Source organism: Microcaecilia unicolor, chromosome 4 (genome assembly GCF_901765095.1).
Source record: "Microcaecilia unicolor chromosome 4, aMicUni1.1, whole genome shotgun sequence".
In the NCBI taxonomy this organism is placed as follows: Eukaryota; Metazoa; Chordata; class Amphibia; order Gymnophiona; family Siphonopidae; genus Microcaecilia; species Microcaecilia unicolor.
Genome location: NC_044034.1, coordinates 37,567,959 through 37,583,585, shown reverse-complemented (window position 1 = coordinate 37,583,585; position 15,627 = coordinate 37,567,959). Strand labels below are relative to the sequence as shown.

The 15,627-nt window shown below is 44.9% G+C and overlaps 1 protein-coding gene across 1 annotated transcript in view; it reads right to left on the bottom strand.

Moving 5' to 3' along the window:
• Window positions 1–252: 252 nt before the first annotated feature.
• The window catches only part of PRSS23 (serine protease 23), a 32,364-nt gene continuing 16,989 nt past the window's right edge, over window positions 253–15,627 (bottom strand). The window contains exon 2 of the mRNA XM_030200153.1: window positions 253–2,192. Coding sequence (XP_030056013.1) covers window positions 1,043–2,179 — 1,137 coding nt within the window. The 5' untranslated portion in view covers window positions 2,180–2,192 and the 3' untranslated portion in view covers window positions 253–1,042. The remainder of the gene's footprint in view (window positions 2,193–15,627) is intronic.

The window sequence follows — 15,627 nt, the reverse complement described above, 5'->3', positions numbered from 1 at the left end:
ATGTGGCTTACACGGTACAGCATTTACAAGATTTCTTTTTGATAAAAGTATTTGGAGAGTATTTTGAGCATTAGGCTCACACCACCCATCCTCCATTCCTCGCCAATCTCTTCCAGGGTCCAGCATGTTCTCTGACGTCAGGCACAGCAGATACCCTTCCAGGCTCCCAATGCGAAGATGACCAATGAATGAGATCTTTTGCCAAAATTTGATACATGTATTAAATGTGTCTAAGGGCTTCTGAGGTCTTTTCCTGCAAATAACTTCCTGACACTTTTTTTTTTTTTTTTGTATCTGCTGTGGTAGGAAAATTGTAACCGTCAAGAAAATTCTCTGGTTGGTTCTGGAACTTTAAAATATGACACAGAGAGGGACTGACAGCACATTCAAACAATGCCTTTTAAATACAAGTTTTCCTTCTGATGACCAAATTCATCAATAATTTAATTTATTAAAAAAAAAAAAAAAAATATTGATGTGGGGAAGAGGAAATTTGAGTTTAATTCTGGGGTTTTGCCTCATGAGAGACTGTAGCACGGGGGGGGCAGGGGGGGGACACAATAGCACGAGGGGGAAGAGACAAATGCACTGTTTGAATTATACAGTAAGTAAGGTGCTAAACATATGAGACTCATTAAGGTATAACATAGTGCAGCCTTCCACAATTAGGTTAAGTAACTAAATAGAACACAGCATAAAGTCACAAAAATAAGAAAACCTTTGTTTAATGCTTCCTACTTCTACTTTTAGTTGCACAAAAGCTTGAGTGAAAAGCTATCATTACCAAGGAAGCCCAGACAGATCGTTTATAATTTATTACAACATTGTTCTTCCTTGTTTGTAGGTGGGAGAACAGAGGGTGCTTTTCATCTGTGTTCCTTTCCTTGTATAACGATGGATAACATCCCCCAAAACAGAATAATTATACTGTAAGTTTTTGAGTTAGGTACAGAAATACAGAAAAAAAAAAGAGATTGGCTTTGCCTAAAGAACACAGTTGAGACCGTGATTTTTGTAGGGGGGGGGGGGAGAGTATATTTCTTTACTCATCCCTACAGTCAATATAGTTTCCTTTAATCCAGAAACAGATCTGTGCATATTTGAGAGGTGTGATGCGAACTGCTACATTGAAATCTTGGGGAGCATCATTGTGGTCCACCCACTGGTGGCCAGAAAATATTCCAATAATTTTGCGTTCCCATTTTTGATTCTTTCTCTTCCACATTCTGACATACACCCCAGACCCACTAGCCCCTGGCTGAGCATCACACTGCTGATACAAAAGGTCGTAGGTCTCATCTCTGACATCACAGAAACGGTATACCAGATTCCCTGGCCTGTCATTATCATATCCAGAGAAGTGAATCCTCCCTCCGGGCAGCTGCTTCCCAGAGGGGCTCACACCTATCTTCATGTACTTTCTCTTGTGGGATTTCTTGAGTTCCAAAAGAGCGTAGTCGTAATCCATGCCAATTTCATTGGCATTCCCTTTGATCCACCCTTTGGGAACATGTGTCCGTTTGACCCGAATCCACTGGAATTTCATTTTCTCAGTTGAGGAAGAATTTGTCTGTTTTGTCACCTTGCCTCCATCTTTCTGCCTTGGCTTTAGAAACCCCACTCTCAGCTTCTGTGCTCCTTTCACATAGCTTTTCCCATCATGGATGCAGTGGGCTGCAGTGAGGACATGTTTCTCTCCCACAAGTGTCCCTGTGCAACCTGTGGATAGCTTCACTGATGTAGAAAAAGGGTAATTCAACAAAAAGTCCTTCCCAAAAATGCTAAATCTACTGTCATATCCATAAATCTGCCTCTTTCTTCGAGATTTGCCTCCTGAAGCACTGTTTTGAGATCCGTTCCCAGTGTTGATCACATAAATGCCTACGTTGGTTTCTGTGCGACTTCCATTGGCATACAGGGTTTCATAGGACATATATTCTTTCAACTCATTGAGTGTAGGCGATGGGAAGTGCTTATGGCACACTGGTCCACAGGAGGACAGCACTTCCAGATTTGCTTTTGCATCAAAGTCGGGTTTTTTCAAGGAGAAAGTAGACTGTGGCAGAACGACTGGAACTTTGTACGTCGGCCATGTTGGTTTCCAGTGAGAATTAGCTGGTATAACATTCTTAACAGCACACAGGAGAAGAATTAACGTTGACGCTCTTGATATTTTCATGTTAGATGTCGATCTGCAAAATGAAAGATTCAAATTAGAATAGTAAAGTGATTTTGAAGTTTATACAGTGAGAACAATGACATGAGAATCAAAACGAGGGACTATCTTTGTTTAGAAATTGCGTATACATCTCTACTTCCAACCAGCTTCTGTGAAGAGCTTCTTCCATGTGAAGAAAAATTCTGTAAACAAGGCATCTACATTAATGCACCCCTTTCACACTTAAATGTTTAGAATACTAGCACTTATGCAAGTACAGTATGAGCCAGATTAAGTAAATGACACCCAAATACGGGCACTGAAAAAATCAATGCCAAACACTATTCTATAAATGGTGCTCCAGGATGAGGGCTCTTTATAGAAAACCATTGGTCACTGAATTCTGCACCCAACTTTGGGTATAAGGACTTACACCAACTGAAACCAGTTGGGTGCGCATCCGCGGTAATCTATAATACTGCTCACAATTTTTTGGAACACCCCTGACCCACCCATGCTGCTTCTATGGGAATGCTACCTTTGTAGTTGTGCATGGATACACTTAGGCACTATCCTATAACTGGGCACGTAAGAGTATTTCCATGCCAATCTGTCATTTCAGCCCCGTTTTGGTACCTTGTATCCATCGGAACACATTTCCACGCTGAAATATGGGCATAGAATCAGCACCTAACTTTAGATGTCATTTATAGAATTCTCCAGTATGTATGCACATACCCATAAAAGTTCCAGTACAGCACCTAAGTACTATTCTGCAAATGCCTGCTTAACTTACATAGTGCGTATTTACAAGGGGGTGTACACTAGGGCTGAGCATGGGCAGGGCATAACTTAAATACTGCAAGCTATGCTTATCCTTGCCACATTACTCTTGCCATGGAGCACAGAATTCTTCAGACATGCCAAATTCAACATTTTTGTGCAGAATCTGTGCAAAAAGATTGATGTTTTCTCTAGTAAGAAAATCACTATATTCATCACTTGATTTTTAGACGTTTTCAGCAAAAAGTCCTTAACAAAAATAAAAGAAAATAAGACCGAGAAAAGAAAATAAGATGATACCTTTTTTATTGGACTAACTTAATACATTTTTTGATTAGCTTTCAAAAGGTAACTCTTCTTTATCAGATCGGATCCAAAATCGGATTTATACGTCATTTTGAATATGCCCCTGTTTATCTTTCACAAAAACCTGAATACTTTCATAAGCAGTACACTTTTGGGCTCATTTTCGAAAGAGAAGGACGCCCATCTTTCGACACAAATCAGAAGATGGGCATCCTTCTCCCAGGGTCGTCCAAATCGGTATAATCGAAAGCCAATTTTGGACGTCCCCAACTGCTTTCTGTCGCAGGGATGGCCAAAGTTTAAGGGGGCGTATCGGAGGCACAGCGAAGGTGGGACTTGGGCTTACCTAACACATGGGACGTCCTCGACCCATAATGGGGGAAAAAAGGGCGTCCCTGACAAGCACTTGGACGACGTTACCTGGTCGTGTTTTTCTTACGACCAAGGCACAAAAAGGTGGCCGAAATGACCAGATGACCACCGGATAGAATTGGGGATGACCTCCCCTTACTCCCCCAGTGGTCACTAACTCCCACCCACCCTCAAAAAACATCTTTAAAAAATACTTTTTGCCAGCCTCAGATGTCATACTCAGGTCCATCACAGCATTATGCAGGTACCTGGAGCAGTTTTAGCGGGTGCAGTGCACTTCAGGCAGGCGGACCCAGGCCCTCCCCCCTCCGTACCTGTTACGTTTGTGGAGGAAACAGTGAGCCCTCCAAAACCCACCAGAAACCCACTGTACCCACATCTAAGTGCCCCCCTTCACCCCTATGGGCTATGGTAGTGGTGTGCAGTTGTGGGTAGTGGGTTTTAGAGGGGTTTGGGGGGGCTCAGTAGACGAGGTAACGGAGCTATGTTCCTGGGAGCATTTTATGAAGTCCACTGCAGTGCCCCATAGGGTTCCAGGTTGGTGTCCTGGCATGTCAGGGGGACCAGTGCACTATGAATGCTGGCTCCTCCCATGACCAAAGGGCTTGCATTTGGTCGTTTCTGAGATGGGTGTCCTTGGTTTCCATTATCGCTGAAAATCAGAAACGACCAAGTCTAGGGATGACCATCTCTAAGGATGACCTAAATTTCAAGATTTGGGCGTCCCCGACCGTATTATCAAAACGAAAGATGGACGTCCATCTTGTTTCGATAATAAGGGTTTCCCCGCCCCCCCCCCCCATCAGGACATTTTGTGAGGACGTCCTCAACAAAACTTGGGCGTCCCTTTCGATTATGCCCCCCTTTCTCATTCATCAGTCCCTGAGTGAGTCCATAAAGTCAAGTGAGTATAATAATCCTCTTTTTTCTTCCAGAGCTCTTCTGACTGCTGAAGAGCGACCGCTAGTGGTTTGTTTTTTGCTTTGGAACTCACAGTTGCAGACTTTACACATACAGAAAAGAGAGGGGACTGATAAATGACACGCGTGTACTACATAAGATAGTGTTTGATTATCTGCAATTATGGGAGTAAACTTCTTCTGATGGTCCCTATTATTACATGAATTATCAGTGCTGCTTTCACTGTTGATTTATTACAGAGCAGTTTTGATATATGTTTGTTCACAATTGTGTTCTGGATGTTTACCTTCATGTTCTCAGAAACTTATTGGAGCAAATGACATTTCTAACAAAAAGAAATGCAGTTTGTTATTCACTCTCCTATGCAATTTTATAAATTGATGCCAAGATGTAGGTATCAGAATAGGGCAGAGTGGTGGATGCCTGGAATGCCCTCCCCCAGGAGGATGTGAAGACAAAATCGGTGATACAATTCAAGAATGTGTGGGATAAACACAGGGATCACTATATAAAAAAAGGATGGACTTCTAGTGCAGAGGACTTTGATCCTGGGGAACAGAAGCCTGCGCAGCTGCATTGCTGATCTGCAAGGGCAGGCTTCTACATGGAATGTTGCTAGTGGAGGAGTAGCCTAGTGGTTAGTGCAGTGGACTTTGATCCTGGGGAACTGAGTTAAATTCCCACTGCAGCTCCTTGTGACTCTGGGCATGTCACTTAACCCTCCATTGCCCCTGGTATGAATAAGTACCTGTATATACTATGTAAACCACTTTGAATGTAGTTGCAAAAACCACAGAAAGGTGGTATATCAAGTCCCATTTCCCTTTCCCTATTTGAGATTCTACATGGTATGTTGTTAATATTTGAGATTCTACATAGAATGGTGCTACCATTGGAGATTCTACATGGAATATTGCTATTATTTGAGATTCTAGATGGAATGTTGCTAGTGGAGGAGTAGCCTAGTGGTTAGTGCAGCAGACTTTGATCCTGGGGAACTGGATTCAATTCCCACTGCAGCTCCTTGTGACTCTGGACAAGTCACATAACCCTCTATTGCCCCAGGTACAAATAAGTACCTGTATATACTATGCAAACTGCTTTGAATGTAGTTGCAAAAACCACAGAAAAGAGGTATATCAAGTCCCGTTCCCCTTTCCTCTATTAGAGCAAAACTTAAATGACTTCATAACTGGAGTGAGCTTTGACAGCAGCTTCAGAGGTTGGGAATTAAGACCAATGCCGAGCAGTCCCATAAATGGCAAACAACAGATCAGGATCAAGGCTGGAGTGGGTGTTGATAGCATCTCCAGTAGTTGGACAGTAGAACTGGTACTGGGCAAACGTCTACAGTCTGGATCCCAATATTGGCAGGAAGAGATTAAGAATAACCAGTGTTTAGTCATGAAGAAGTGGAACCTGTGCAGAGTTCCAGATACAACTCTGGCCACCATGTCGGGCAGACCGGACGGATCATGCAGGGCTTTATCTGCTGATATTTACTATCCTTCTTATTTTCAAAGGAGAAGGGCGGCCATCTTCCGACACAAATTGGGAGATGGCCGGCCTTCTCCTAACGCCGGCCAAATCGGTATAATTGAAAGCTGATTTTGGACGGCTTCAACTGCTTTCCGTTGCAGGGCTGACCAAAGTTCAAGGGGGCATGTCGGCAGTGTACTGAAGGCGGGACGGGGGTGTGGTTAAGAGATGGCCGGCCTCGGCCGATAATGGAAAAAAGAAGGCCGGCCATGACGAGCATTTGGCCGATTTTACTTGGTCCCTTTTTGTTCACGACCAAGCCTCGAAAAGGTGCCCAAACTGAGCAGATGACCACCAGAGTGAATCAGGGATCACCTCCCCTTACTCCCCCAGTGGTCAACAACACCCTCCCACCCCCCAAAAAAAATTTAAAACACATTTTTTTGCCAGCCTCTATGCCAGCCTCAAATGTCATACCCAGCTCCATCACAGCACTATGCAGGTCCCTGAAGCAGTTTTTAGTGGGTACTGCAGTGCACTTCAGGCAGGCGGACCCAGGCCCCCCCCCCCAACCTGTTACAATTGTGGTGGTAAATGGGAGCCCTCCAAAACCCACCCGAAACCCACTGTACCCACATCTAGGTGCCCTCCGTTACCCTTTTAGGGCTATGGTAGTGTTGTACAGTTGTGGGTAGTGGGGTTGGGGGGGTTGGGGGCTCAGCACATAAGGATCAATTTGTGAAGTCCATTGCAGTGTCCCCTAGGGTGCCCGGTTGGTGTCTTGGCATGTGAGGGGGTCCAGTGCACTACAAATGCTGGCTCCTCCCATGACCAAATGGTTGGATTTGGCTGGGTTTGAGATGGCCGCCATTAGTTTCCATTATTGGCGAAAACCAATGGCGGCCATCTCTATCGCCGGCGATCTCTAAGGGCGGCCCAAATTTTGAGATTTGGCCGGCCCTGACCGTATTATCAAAACGAAAGATGGCCGGCCATCTTGTTTCGATAATACAGTCGGGTACGCCGCTTTACGAGGCTGTCATTAGAGATAACCGCCCTTATAGTTGGCCGACCCCTTTCGATTATGCCCCTCTATGTTACTATGATAGGATTCTATAAGTTCCGTGCCCATGACCTGCATATGTGTACAACCCCTTGCAGTTGTGTGCTAAGTGACTTATGAACATTTCTGCAGGATAGCGCCTACCACTTACATATGTAATTTTCAATTATTGGCACCAATCACAAGTGAAGTGCAATATTGTGTGATATACATGCTCTATTGGTACCTAAATTTAGGTGCCAGCTTATAGAATTGCCTTTATTAAGCCCAGTGTATAACCCTAAGAATTTTCCCACAGAAACAAAGAAGTGGAAATCTCCGGAAACATCTGATCCACCAGTTCCTCCCTACAGTGATCAACACCTTTTAACCTTCTCACATGCTCTTTCCAGGTATACATACATTTACATTTTCTTTCACAAAACACAGAAATATGACGGCAGATAACGGCCAAATGGTCCATCCAGTTTGCCCATCCTCAGCATCCACTATCTCCTCCTGTCCTTAAGAGATCCCATGTGCCTGTTGCACACGTTCTTAAATTCAGACACAGTCCTTACCTCCACTGGGAGAATATTCCACATGTTCACCAATTAACTCAAGAGCCTATAACCTCTTCGCTTCATCCTATACCCTCTTATTCAAGAGTTTTCCTTCACTGGAAAAAATGCTCACTTCCTGTACATTAATGCCACGGAGGTATTTACACGTCTGTATCATATCCCCTCTCTTCCAGAGTACACCTATTGACAGTGCATTCTTGCTAGCAAAAAAGGATCCGGTACTCAAATGCCAGGCCACTCTACAAGGGTGGGGTGATCACTGAGGGACCCACCCCACAACAGCCAGGCCTCCTGCAACCAATCACAGAATCTATGACAAGGCAGAATTGGTTTGTAGAGCCTGAGTTCTTTCATTAAAACTTGGGAACCATGAGTCAATTTTAGAAGACAAAGGAAAAGATGCCGGTACTCAGTACCCCCAAGTACCCCCTCAAAAAAAGCCCTGCCTATTGAGGTCTATAAGTCTGTCCCCATATGCTTTATGGCAGAGACCACTGACCAATTGACTCCATCCTGTTTACATTTATGAGAAAAAGACCAAATCATCTCAGTCTTTTTCCCTGATGTATCCTTTGAAACTCAAGATTCATCATCAAGAGTTTTTTTTTTACTGTGACATCAAATTGCAGCAGTGGGGCTCAATTAACTTTCAATTCTGCCTGTTAGTGTAGAATAATGTTATCTTTCCAAACATTTTTTTTGAATCAGGCCAGATTAAGGCCTTTTTACAGCAACATCAGAGAAGCCTCAGTAATTCAGGGGGTGATTCCATAAGGAGCCACTTAGATCTGTGTGACAATAATATGCATAAATGTCAATATTCATATCCTTTATGCATGTATATGGACACATGCATTCTGTACGTTCACACCATTCTTCAATGCAAATGGGCAGTCACATAGGTGGAGTTTGGCCACAGCATGGGTGCGGTGCACCTTTACACGTGTAGATTATAAAATGCTAATATCTATGCACATACGCTTTCACAATCTAAGAACTAGTATTTATATGAGCACTATGACTGATATATGTGATTGCACCTAAAATATAGGCATGTTTTTCACCAGTTACACTAATATTCTATAAAGAAAATTAGACGCCTATGGTTTTTTTTATATAGAATAGGCTCCAGATAGTGCATTCGTGGACCTAAATATAGGCACCCTTTTACAAAATTACTTTCATAAGTACATAAGTTATGCCACACTGGGAAAAGACCAAGGGTCCATCGAGCCTAGCATCCTGTCCACGACAGCGGCCAATCCAGGCCAACGGCACCTGGCAAGCTTCCCAAACGTACAAGCGGATAATGTTGGTTCTACAATTTTGGGGGTCCTTTTACTGAGGTGCACTGAACAAATGGCCTGCAGTAGTGTAGGTGCATGTTTTGGGCGTGCGCAGAATCATTTTTCAGTGCACCTGAATCAGTTAGATAATCAGTTCATTTCTGGCGTGAGAAATAAGGAGGCAGTATGTTAACGTCCATTAGTGACAGGGTGATTGAAGCAGTCAGGTGTAGAGAGTTCGGTTTTGTCAGGTTCTGGTAGAGTTTCGTTGTCTGGCATTTAGGATGGATCATTGTGGTATGTCTTCTTGAACAGGTTGGTCTTTAATAATTTTCGGAAGGTTGTTAAGTCGTGAATTGTTTTTATGACATTTGGTAGTGCATTCCATAGTTGCGTGCTGATGTAGGAGAAGCTGGATGCATATATTGATTTATACTTAAGTCCTTTACAGCTGGGGTAGTGGAGATTCAAGAATGTGCATGCTGACCTTTTTGTGTTTCTGGTTGGTAAGTCTATGAGGTCTGACATATATGCCAATCTCAATTATTATGGACTCAACTTCATTTGATATCTTGAATCTATAGGTGTTGTTAATTGTTTCTTTAAAAGCCATAACATGGAACAGAAACAAAATTTGAAAACCTCCATATTTGCTATCCACGATCCACTCAGCCCAGCATTTTGCTTTCTTCAAAGTTGCTCCCTTCTAGCTGTAAACATGGAGTTATACACTAGAGGGCGGCATTCAATGACAAACACAAAGAAAGGATTGCCCTAGTCTCCAAAGTATCTCTGGATGTGTGTCCCAGACCAGGGTGCTCCGAAAACTAGTGAATCACCACTTCTGTCTTCTGAGACCCCCTGCTCAAGTGGGCTGCATTCCAGATTATATCATTGCAAAGCAAACTGCAGTTTTTCTTTCTGCTGAGAACTCCATGATCACAGACTACTTGCTGTCAGCGGGCGTGAAGCGAAGGCCACTTTGTGCTAAGCTACTGTGCTTAGCTACTTACTGTAATCCAACCAGACAAGAAAATGATAAAGGAAACTCGGCTTCTGAATAGATGCTAATGCATTAGTCTTGGCATCAAAAAGAGGTCACAGTGTGAGATATTTTTAAGTCTAACAGTGTCGTGTAATAAGACACTTTTCAGACTTTGCAGATTCTGATCCCCAGCTACTAGCCTTGGATACCTTGTGCAGAGAAAAATGTTAAAGTTACCAACTGATCTGTATTTTTCAGGACAAACTAATCCAGTTCGCTCCAGTCTGGAAATCAGAACGACAGGTGAGGTGATTACATTTGCAGATGACACAAAGCTATTCAAAGTTGTTAAAAAACAGACATGTGGACTGTGAAAAATTGCAGGAAGACCTTAGGAAATGGAGGGGCCCTTTTACTAAGCTGCGTAGGTGCCTATGTGTGTCCAACGTGCGCCAATTTGGAACTACCGCCCGGCTCCCATGTGGCCCAGGAGGTAATTCCATTTTTTTTACGCACGTAATATTTTTTATTTTCCAATGCACGGTGCTAACCAGGCAGTAATCGGCAGTGTACATGATTACTGCCCGGTTAACACATGAAACCTTACCGCTAAGTCAATGGGTGGTGGTAAAGTCTCAGATCCAAAATGGATGTGCGCCAATTTTTATTTTGCCGCACATCCATTTTCGGCAAAAAAAAGGCCTTTTTTCAGGCGCACTGAAAAATAGATCTGTGTGTGTCCAAAACACGCGCCTACACTAGCGTAGGCCATTTTTCAATGCACCTTGGCAAAAGGACCCCTGGAAGACTGGGCATCCAAATGGCAGATGAAATTAAATGTGGACAAATGAAAAGCGATGCACATTGGGAAGAATAATCCGAATCATAGTTACCCAATGCTAAGGTCCACCTTGGGAGTCAGCAGCCAAGAAAAAGATCTAGGTGTCTACAATGACACTGAAATCTTCTACCTAGTGGCAGTGGACAGAAAAGCAAGCAAGATGCTAAGAATTATTAAGAAAGAGATGGTAAATAAGACCAAGAATACTATAATGTCTCTGTATTGCTCCATGGTGCGACCTCATCTTGAGTACTGCATCCCCTTCTGGTCACTGTATCTCAACAAATGTATAGTGGAATTAGAAAATGTTCAAAGAAGAGCAACCAGAATGATAAAGGGGATGGAACTCCTCTCTTATGAGGTAAGGCTAAAGAGGTTAGGGTTCTTCAGCTTGGAAACGAGATAGAAGAGTGGAGATATGGTTGGAAACAGGATACTGGGCTAGATAGACCATTGGCCTGACCCAGTATGGCTATTCTTATGTTCTTATGCCCTACATCAGGAGATCTCAACCCAGTTCTTGAGACACACCTAGCCAGTCAGGTTTCAGGATATCCACAATGAATATGCACAAGATAGATTTCCATTTAGTGGATGTCGTGCATGCACATTTCTCGTGAATATTCATTGTGGGTATCCTAAAACATGACCAGCTAGGTGCGTCCCAAGGACTGGGTTGAGAACCACTGCCTACAGCATGCACAGAACAGCAAGGCCCTGCATCAAATCCAGGATAGGATCAACCTGTCCTGAAAAGAAGGATCCAGTGGGCAACCTTGAAAATTCCTCAGCTATGAATTAGAGGCATGACTACACATTAAGGATCTGCAATCAACCAAAACAACAAGGAAAAATAATAACATTTAATGTTATGTCCGCTGTCATCAATAGCGTGCCCTTTATAGGATCGTTCTTAGTGCCAATTCCCACACAAGGCTTACTCCTACTTAGACATGGTATAAATGCTGGTGCCTAAATTAGGCGCACTTACCCAGTATACTATAACTACACATGCAGTTTTTGGAACAACCCTGACACACCCATGGCCACGCCCCCTTTTGAGTGACATGCTAGTAGCGTTAGGCATCATGCCTTATAGAATAATGTGCAACCAGATGCATGTGCAAATTTAAACAAGTGCCAATTAACATTAATAGTTTCTTGTTAGCGCCCAATTACTGATAGTTAAGGGCTCGTTGCTTAATTAATTTTCATGTTCATGAATCTGGGCACCACATATGGAATCCTGGGATAAATGACATTGTCCCTCAAACAAAAAAGAAATAAACTGAAAACCTGAATACCAGGGGCGTAGCCAGACTTCGGCGGGAGAGGAGTCCATAGCCTGAGGTGACGGGGCACATTTTAGCCTCCCCCCAGCGCCGCCAACTCCCCCCCCCCCCCCCGCCATTGCTGACCCTGTCGCCATCAACAACTTTGCCCCCCCCGATGACCCTCTCGACCCCCCCTCCCGTCACCAATCCGCCATCGCCTACCTTTTCTGGCAGGGGACCCCAACCCCAGCCAGCCGAGGTCCTCTTCTTCCGGCGCAAGGCTTCATTCAGTTTCTGAGTCAGACTCGGAAACTGAACGAAGCCTTGCGCCAGAAGAAGAGGACCTCGGCTAATGGGGGTTGGGGTCCCCTGCCAGCAAAGGTAGGTGACGGCGGCAGCGGGGGAGGGTTGGCAGCGGGAGGGGGGGTCAAAGTTGTTGGTGGTGGTGGCGGTGGTGGTGGGGGGTCGGCAATGGCGGGGGGGGGGTTGGCGGCACCGGGGGGGGGGGGGCTAAAATGTGCCCCCTCACCTCGAGCTCTGGACCCCCCCTCCTGCCGAAGGCTGGTTAGGCCCCTGGTGCAGGCCCCCTTTAGCCACAGCTTAGTAAAAGGATCCCTTACTGAGCATAAGGCTATGACCAGCATAACTGCTCCCACATTTCAAACTTATATTCATTCAACTAATTTGCAAGGATGTTGTATGTGGTGGGGGGAGGGGGGGAAGATGTGTGTCTGTCATCAAAGCAATTTAGCTGCCTAAAAGGATCTAGGCAGCTAGACAACCATTGTTTGTAGACAATGACTATCAATGTTTTTATGAATCACCACTGTCAGACAATTAGTTCAGATAAATCCAAAGTTGTCATTCTCAATGTGAGTAAAACCAGGCACTGTTTCACAATACAGGTCATTTTAGCCGCATTTAGAGATTTTGTGTTCCCAGAGTCTGAGAGACGGCAGGGTATGAAAGCGGCATATGGAGATACAATTTTCCAACCCTAAGCACTTTGCTTTCATGCTACAGGAATATCAAATGCCAAATTTCAAGTCTTTCTCTACCTGCAGCTTTTCCAAACAATTTTCAGATAGAAACGCATATCCAACGGACTCTGCGGGTCAACAGGCTGTTTCACAACTATCCTCTCTCGCAAAATCTTACTAAGTTAAAAGCCACTTGGAAATCCCACCCTTCAACTAATCCTGCCCTTTTACCCAAATAAGTTGATTTGAATATATGTAGCACAGTGCTAATAAAATATGAATCTTTCTGCATAAAAAAAAAAAGATAATGGATTACAATTAAACAGGAGCAAAGCATCGCTTTAAAACAAATTCCCTGGTGAGAGGGTTAAACCATTATTTAGTTGTTCATTCCCACCACCCCTCCTTTTTGGGTGAGTCAATCCTAGGAAATTGTCTGAGGAAAGCTATGGAAATTCCCCAGTCCAGTAGGTAGGCAGAGAGACACACTCATGTCAAAGGCATCTTGGACCAGACTCACTAAAGCAATTCTTCCACACACAAATAATGGGAGAAAGCCTGGGCCCATCTGCTCCCCGCCCTCCCCCCCCCCCCCCCCCCCCCCCCCACCTCCTTTTTTTCCTGCCTCCTTGCATTACTTTGCAAACAAACAGCTGATAAGTGAATCCTAAATCTCCATGTTCTGCTATTTTGTTTTGCAAAGCTTTGTCCTCAAGGTCAACCAATGTGCTTAGGGAAAGAGGCTGCAAAGATACAGCCTTTCAATACTCCTACAGCTTCCTGTCACCCTCCCCCCCCCCCCCCCCCCTCCCCAAACCACCAGCTGTAAATCTTTTGAACTACAGTGATCCCTGTGAAGGATGCAGATCCGAGGAGGATTCCATGCAAACCCCGCACAAATCAGCAGGATCAGAGAATCAGGCTAAACACCCTGGCTGGAGTACTAAACAGGAGAGCTGGCAGTGAGTGGAGTAGACTACATAAGCACATAAGTATTGCCATACTGCAAAGGTCCATCGAGCCCAGCATCCTGTTTCCAACAGTGGCCAATCCAGGTCACAAATACCTGACAAGATCCCAAAAATGTACAAAACATTTTATACTGCTTATCCCAGAAATAGTGGATTTTCCCCAAGTCCATTTAATAACGGTCTATGGACTTTTCCTTTAGGAAGCCGTCCAAACCTTTTTTAAACTCCGCTAAGCTAACCGCCTTTACCACATTCTCTGGCAATGAATTCCAGAGTGTAATTACACGCTGAGTGAAGAAAAACTTTCTCCGATTCCTTTTAAATTTAGTACATTCTGGGTTCATCACATGCCCCCTAGTCCTAGTATTTTTTGGAAAGCGTAAACACACGCTTCACATCTACCCGTTCAACTCCACTCATTATTTTATAGACCTCTATCATATCTCCCCTCAGCCGCCTTTTCTCCAAGCTGAAGAGCCCTAGCCGCTTTAGCCTTTCCTCATAGGGAAGTCGTCCCATCCCCGACTAGAAGTTAAAACAGTAGTCTAAGAACCAGGGAAGTTGGCAGCTGAATCTGGGCTCTCTGACTGAGGTTCCTTGGCCCCGATGCTCAAAACTCAGCGCCATAAAAATACCATCGGGACAGCGCAGAAGAAGAATGTCCTAATGCTCAATTCTAATGAGAAGCAAATATAGACACAGTCACAGCATTGAGCATTAGGGAGTTCGGCAGGAGGATTGTGTTGGACATGGGCAGAAGAGTTCAGTGGCAAGCTCGGCTCCTGTGCACACGCGCCTGGTAAAATTCGAACGTGAAGCACACATTGGCATCTGTTTTCTGTGGCTTAAATATAGGCATTAATTTTTTTTTTTTTTAGCTTGGATGCTTATTTTTATACACAGGAAACAGATGCCAATGTGTGCTTTCACTTTGGGCGTTTTTAATTTTGTTTTTAGCATAGACACTTTAACAGACGCCAATGTGTGCCTTCGCTTGGGTCTGTTGTTTCTCACAACCAGCGCTTAAGCAGGGCTGCTTGAGAGACTAGGCCGGCCCGGGGCAAGGCCGCCCCGCTTCCGCCCCCCGCTGCCCCGCCTCCTTCCCCTGCCGCTGCTGCCCCCCCGTTGCTCCTCCCGCCGCTGCAATCCGCGGTCTCGCCTGCCTCCATGGCTCCGGGCGGGCCCCCTTCATTCAACGCAGCAGTCGCGGATCAAGTCTCTTCTGGCCTTCCCGCCCTCATCTGATGTAACTTCCAGTTTCCACGAGGGCGGGACACAGGGAGGGAAGGCCAGAAGAGACGCGATCTGCGACTGCCGCTTTGAATGAAGGGGGCCCGGAGTCAAGGAGGCAGGCAGGTGAGACCGGGGACTGCAGCGCCGGCAGCCTGACCCCGGCGCCAGGCCCCCCTTGGAGGCCCGAGCCTGGGGAATTTTGCCCCCCTGCCCCCCCTCTCAGCGGCCCTGCGCTTAAGGACTTGCACGGGCTTCCTTCTACTTCTAAAAGCACTCAAAACTGGCAGATTTTGCAGAAAGAAGCATGAAAGAAGCATGAGAATCATGAGAAATCCTCTCTTCCAACTGCGTAACACCTGGTCCGATCTGGTGTTAATTGTTGCAGCGGTAAGACAGTTTTGTTTCAGGCGCT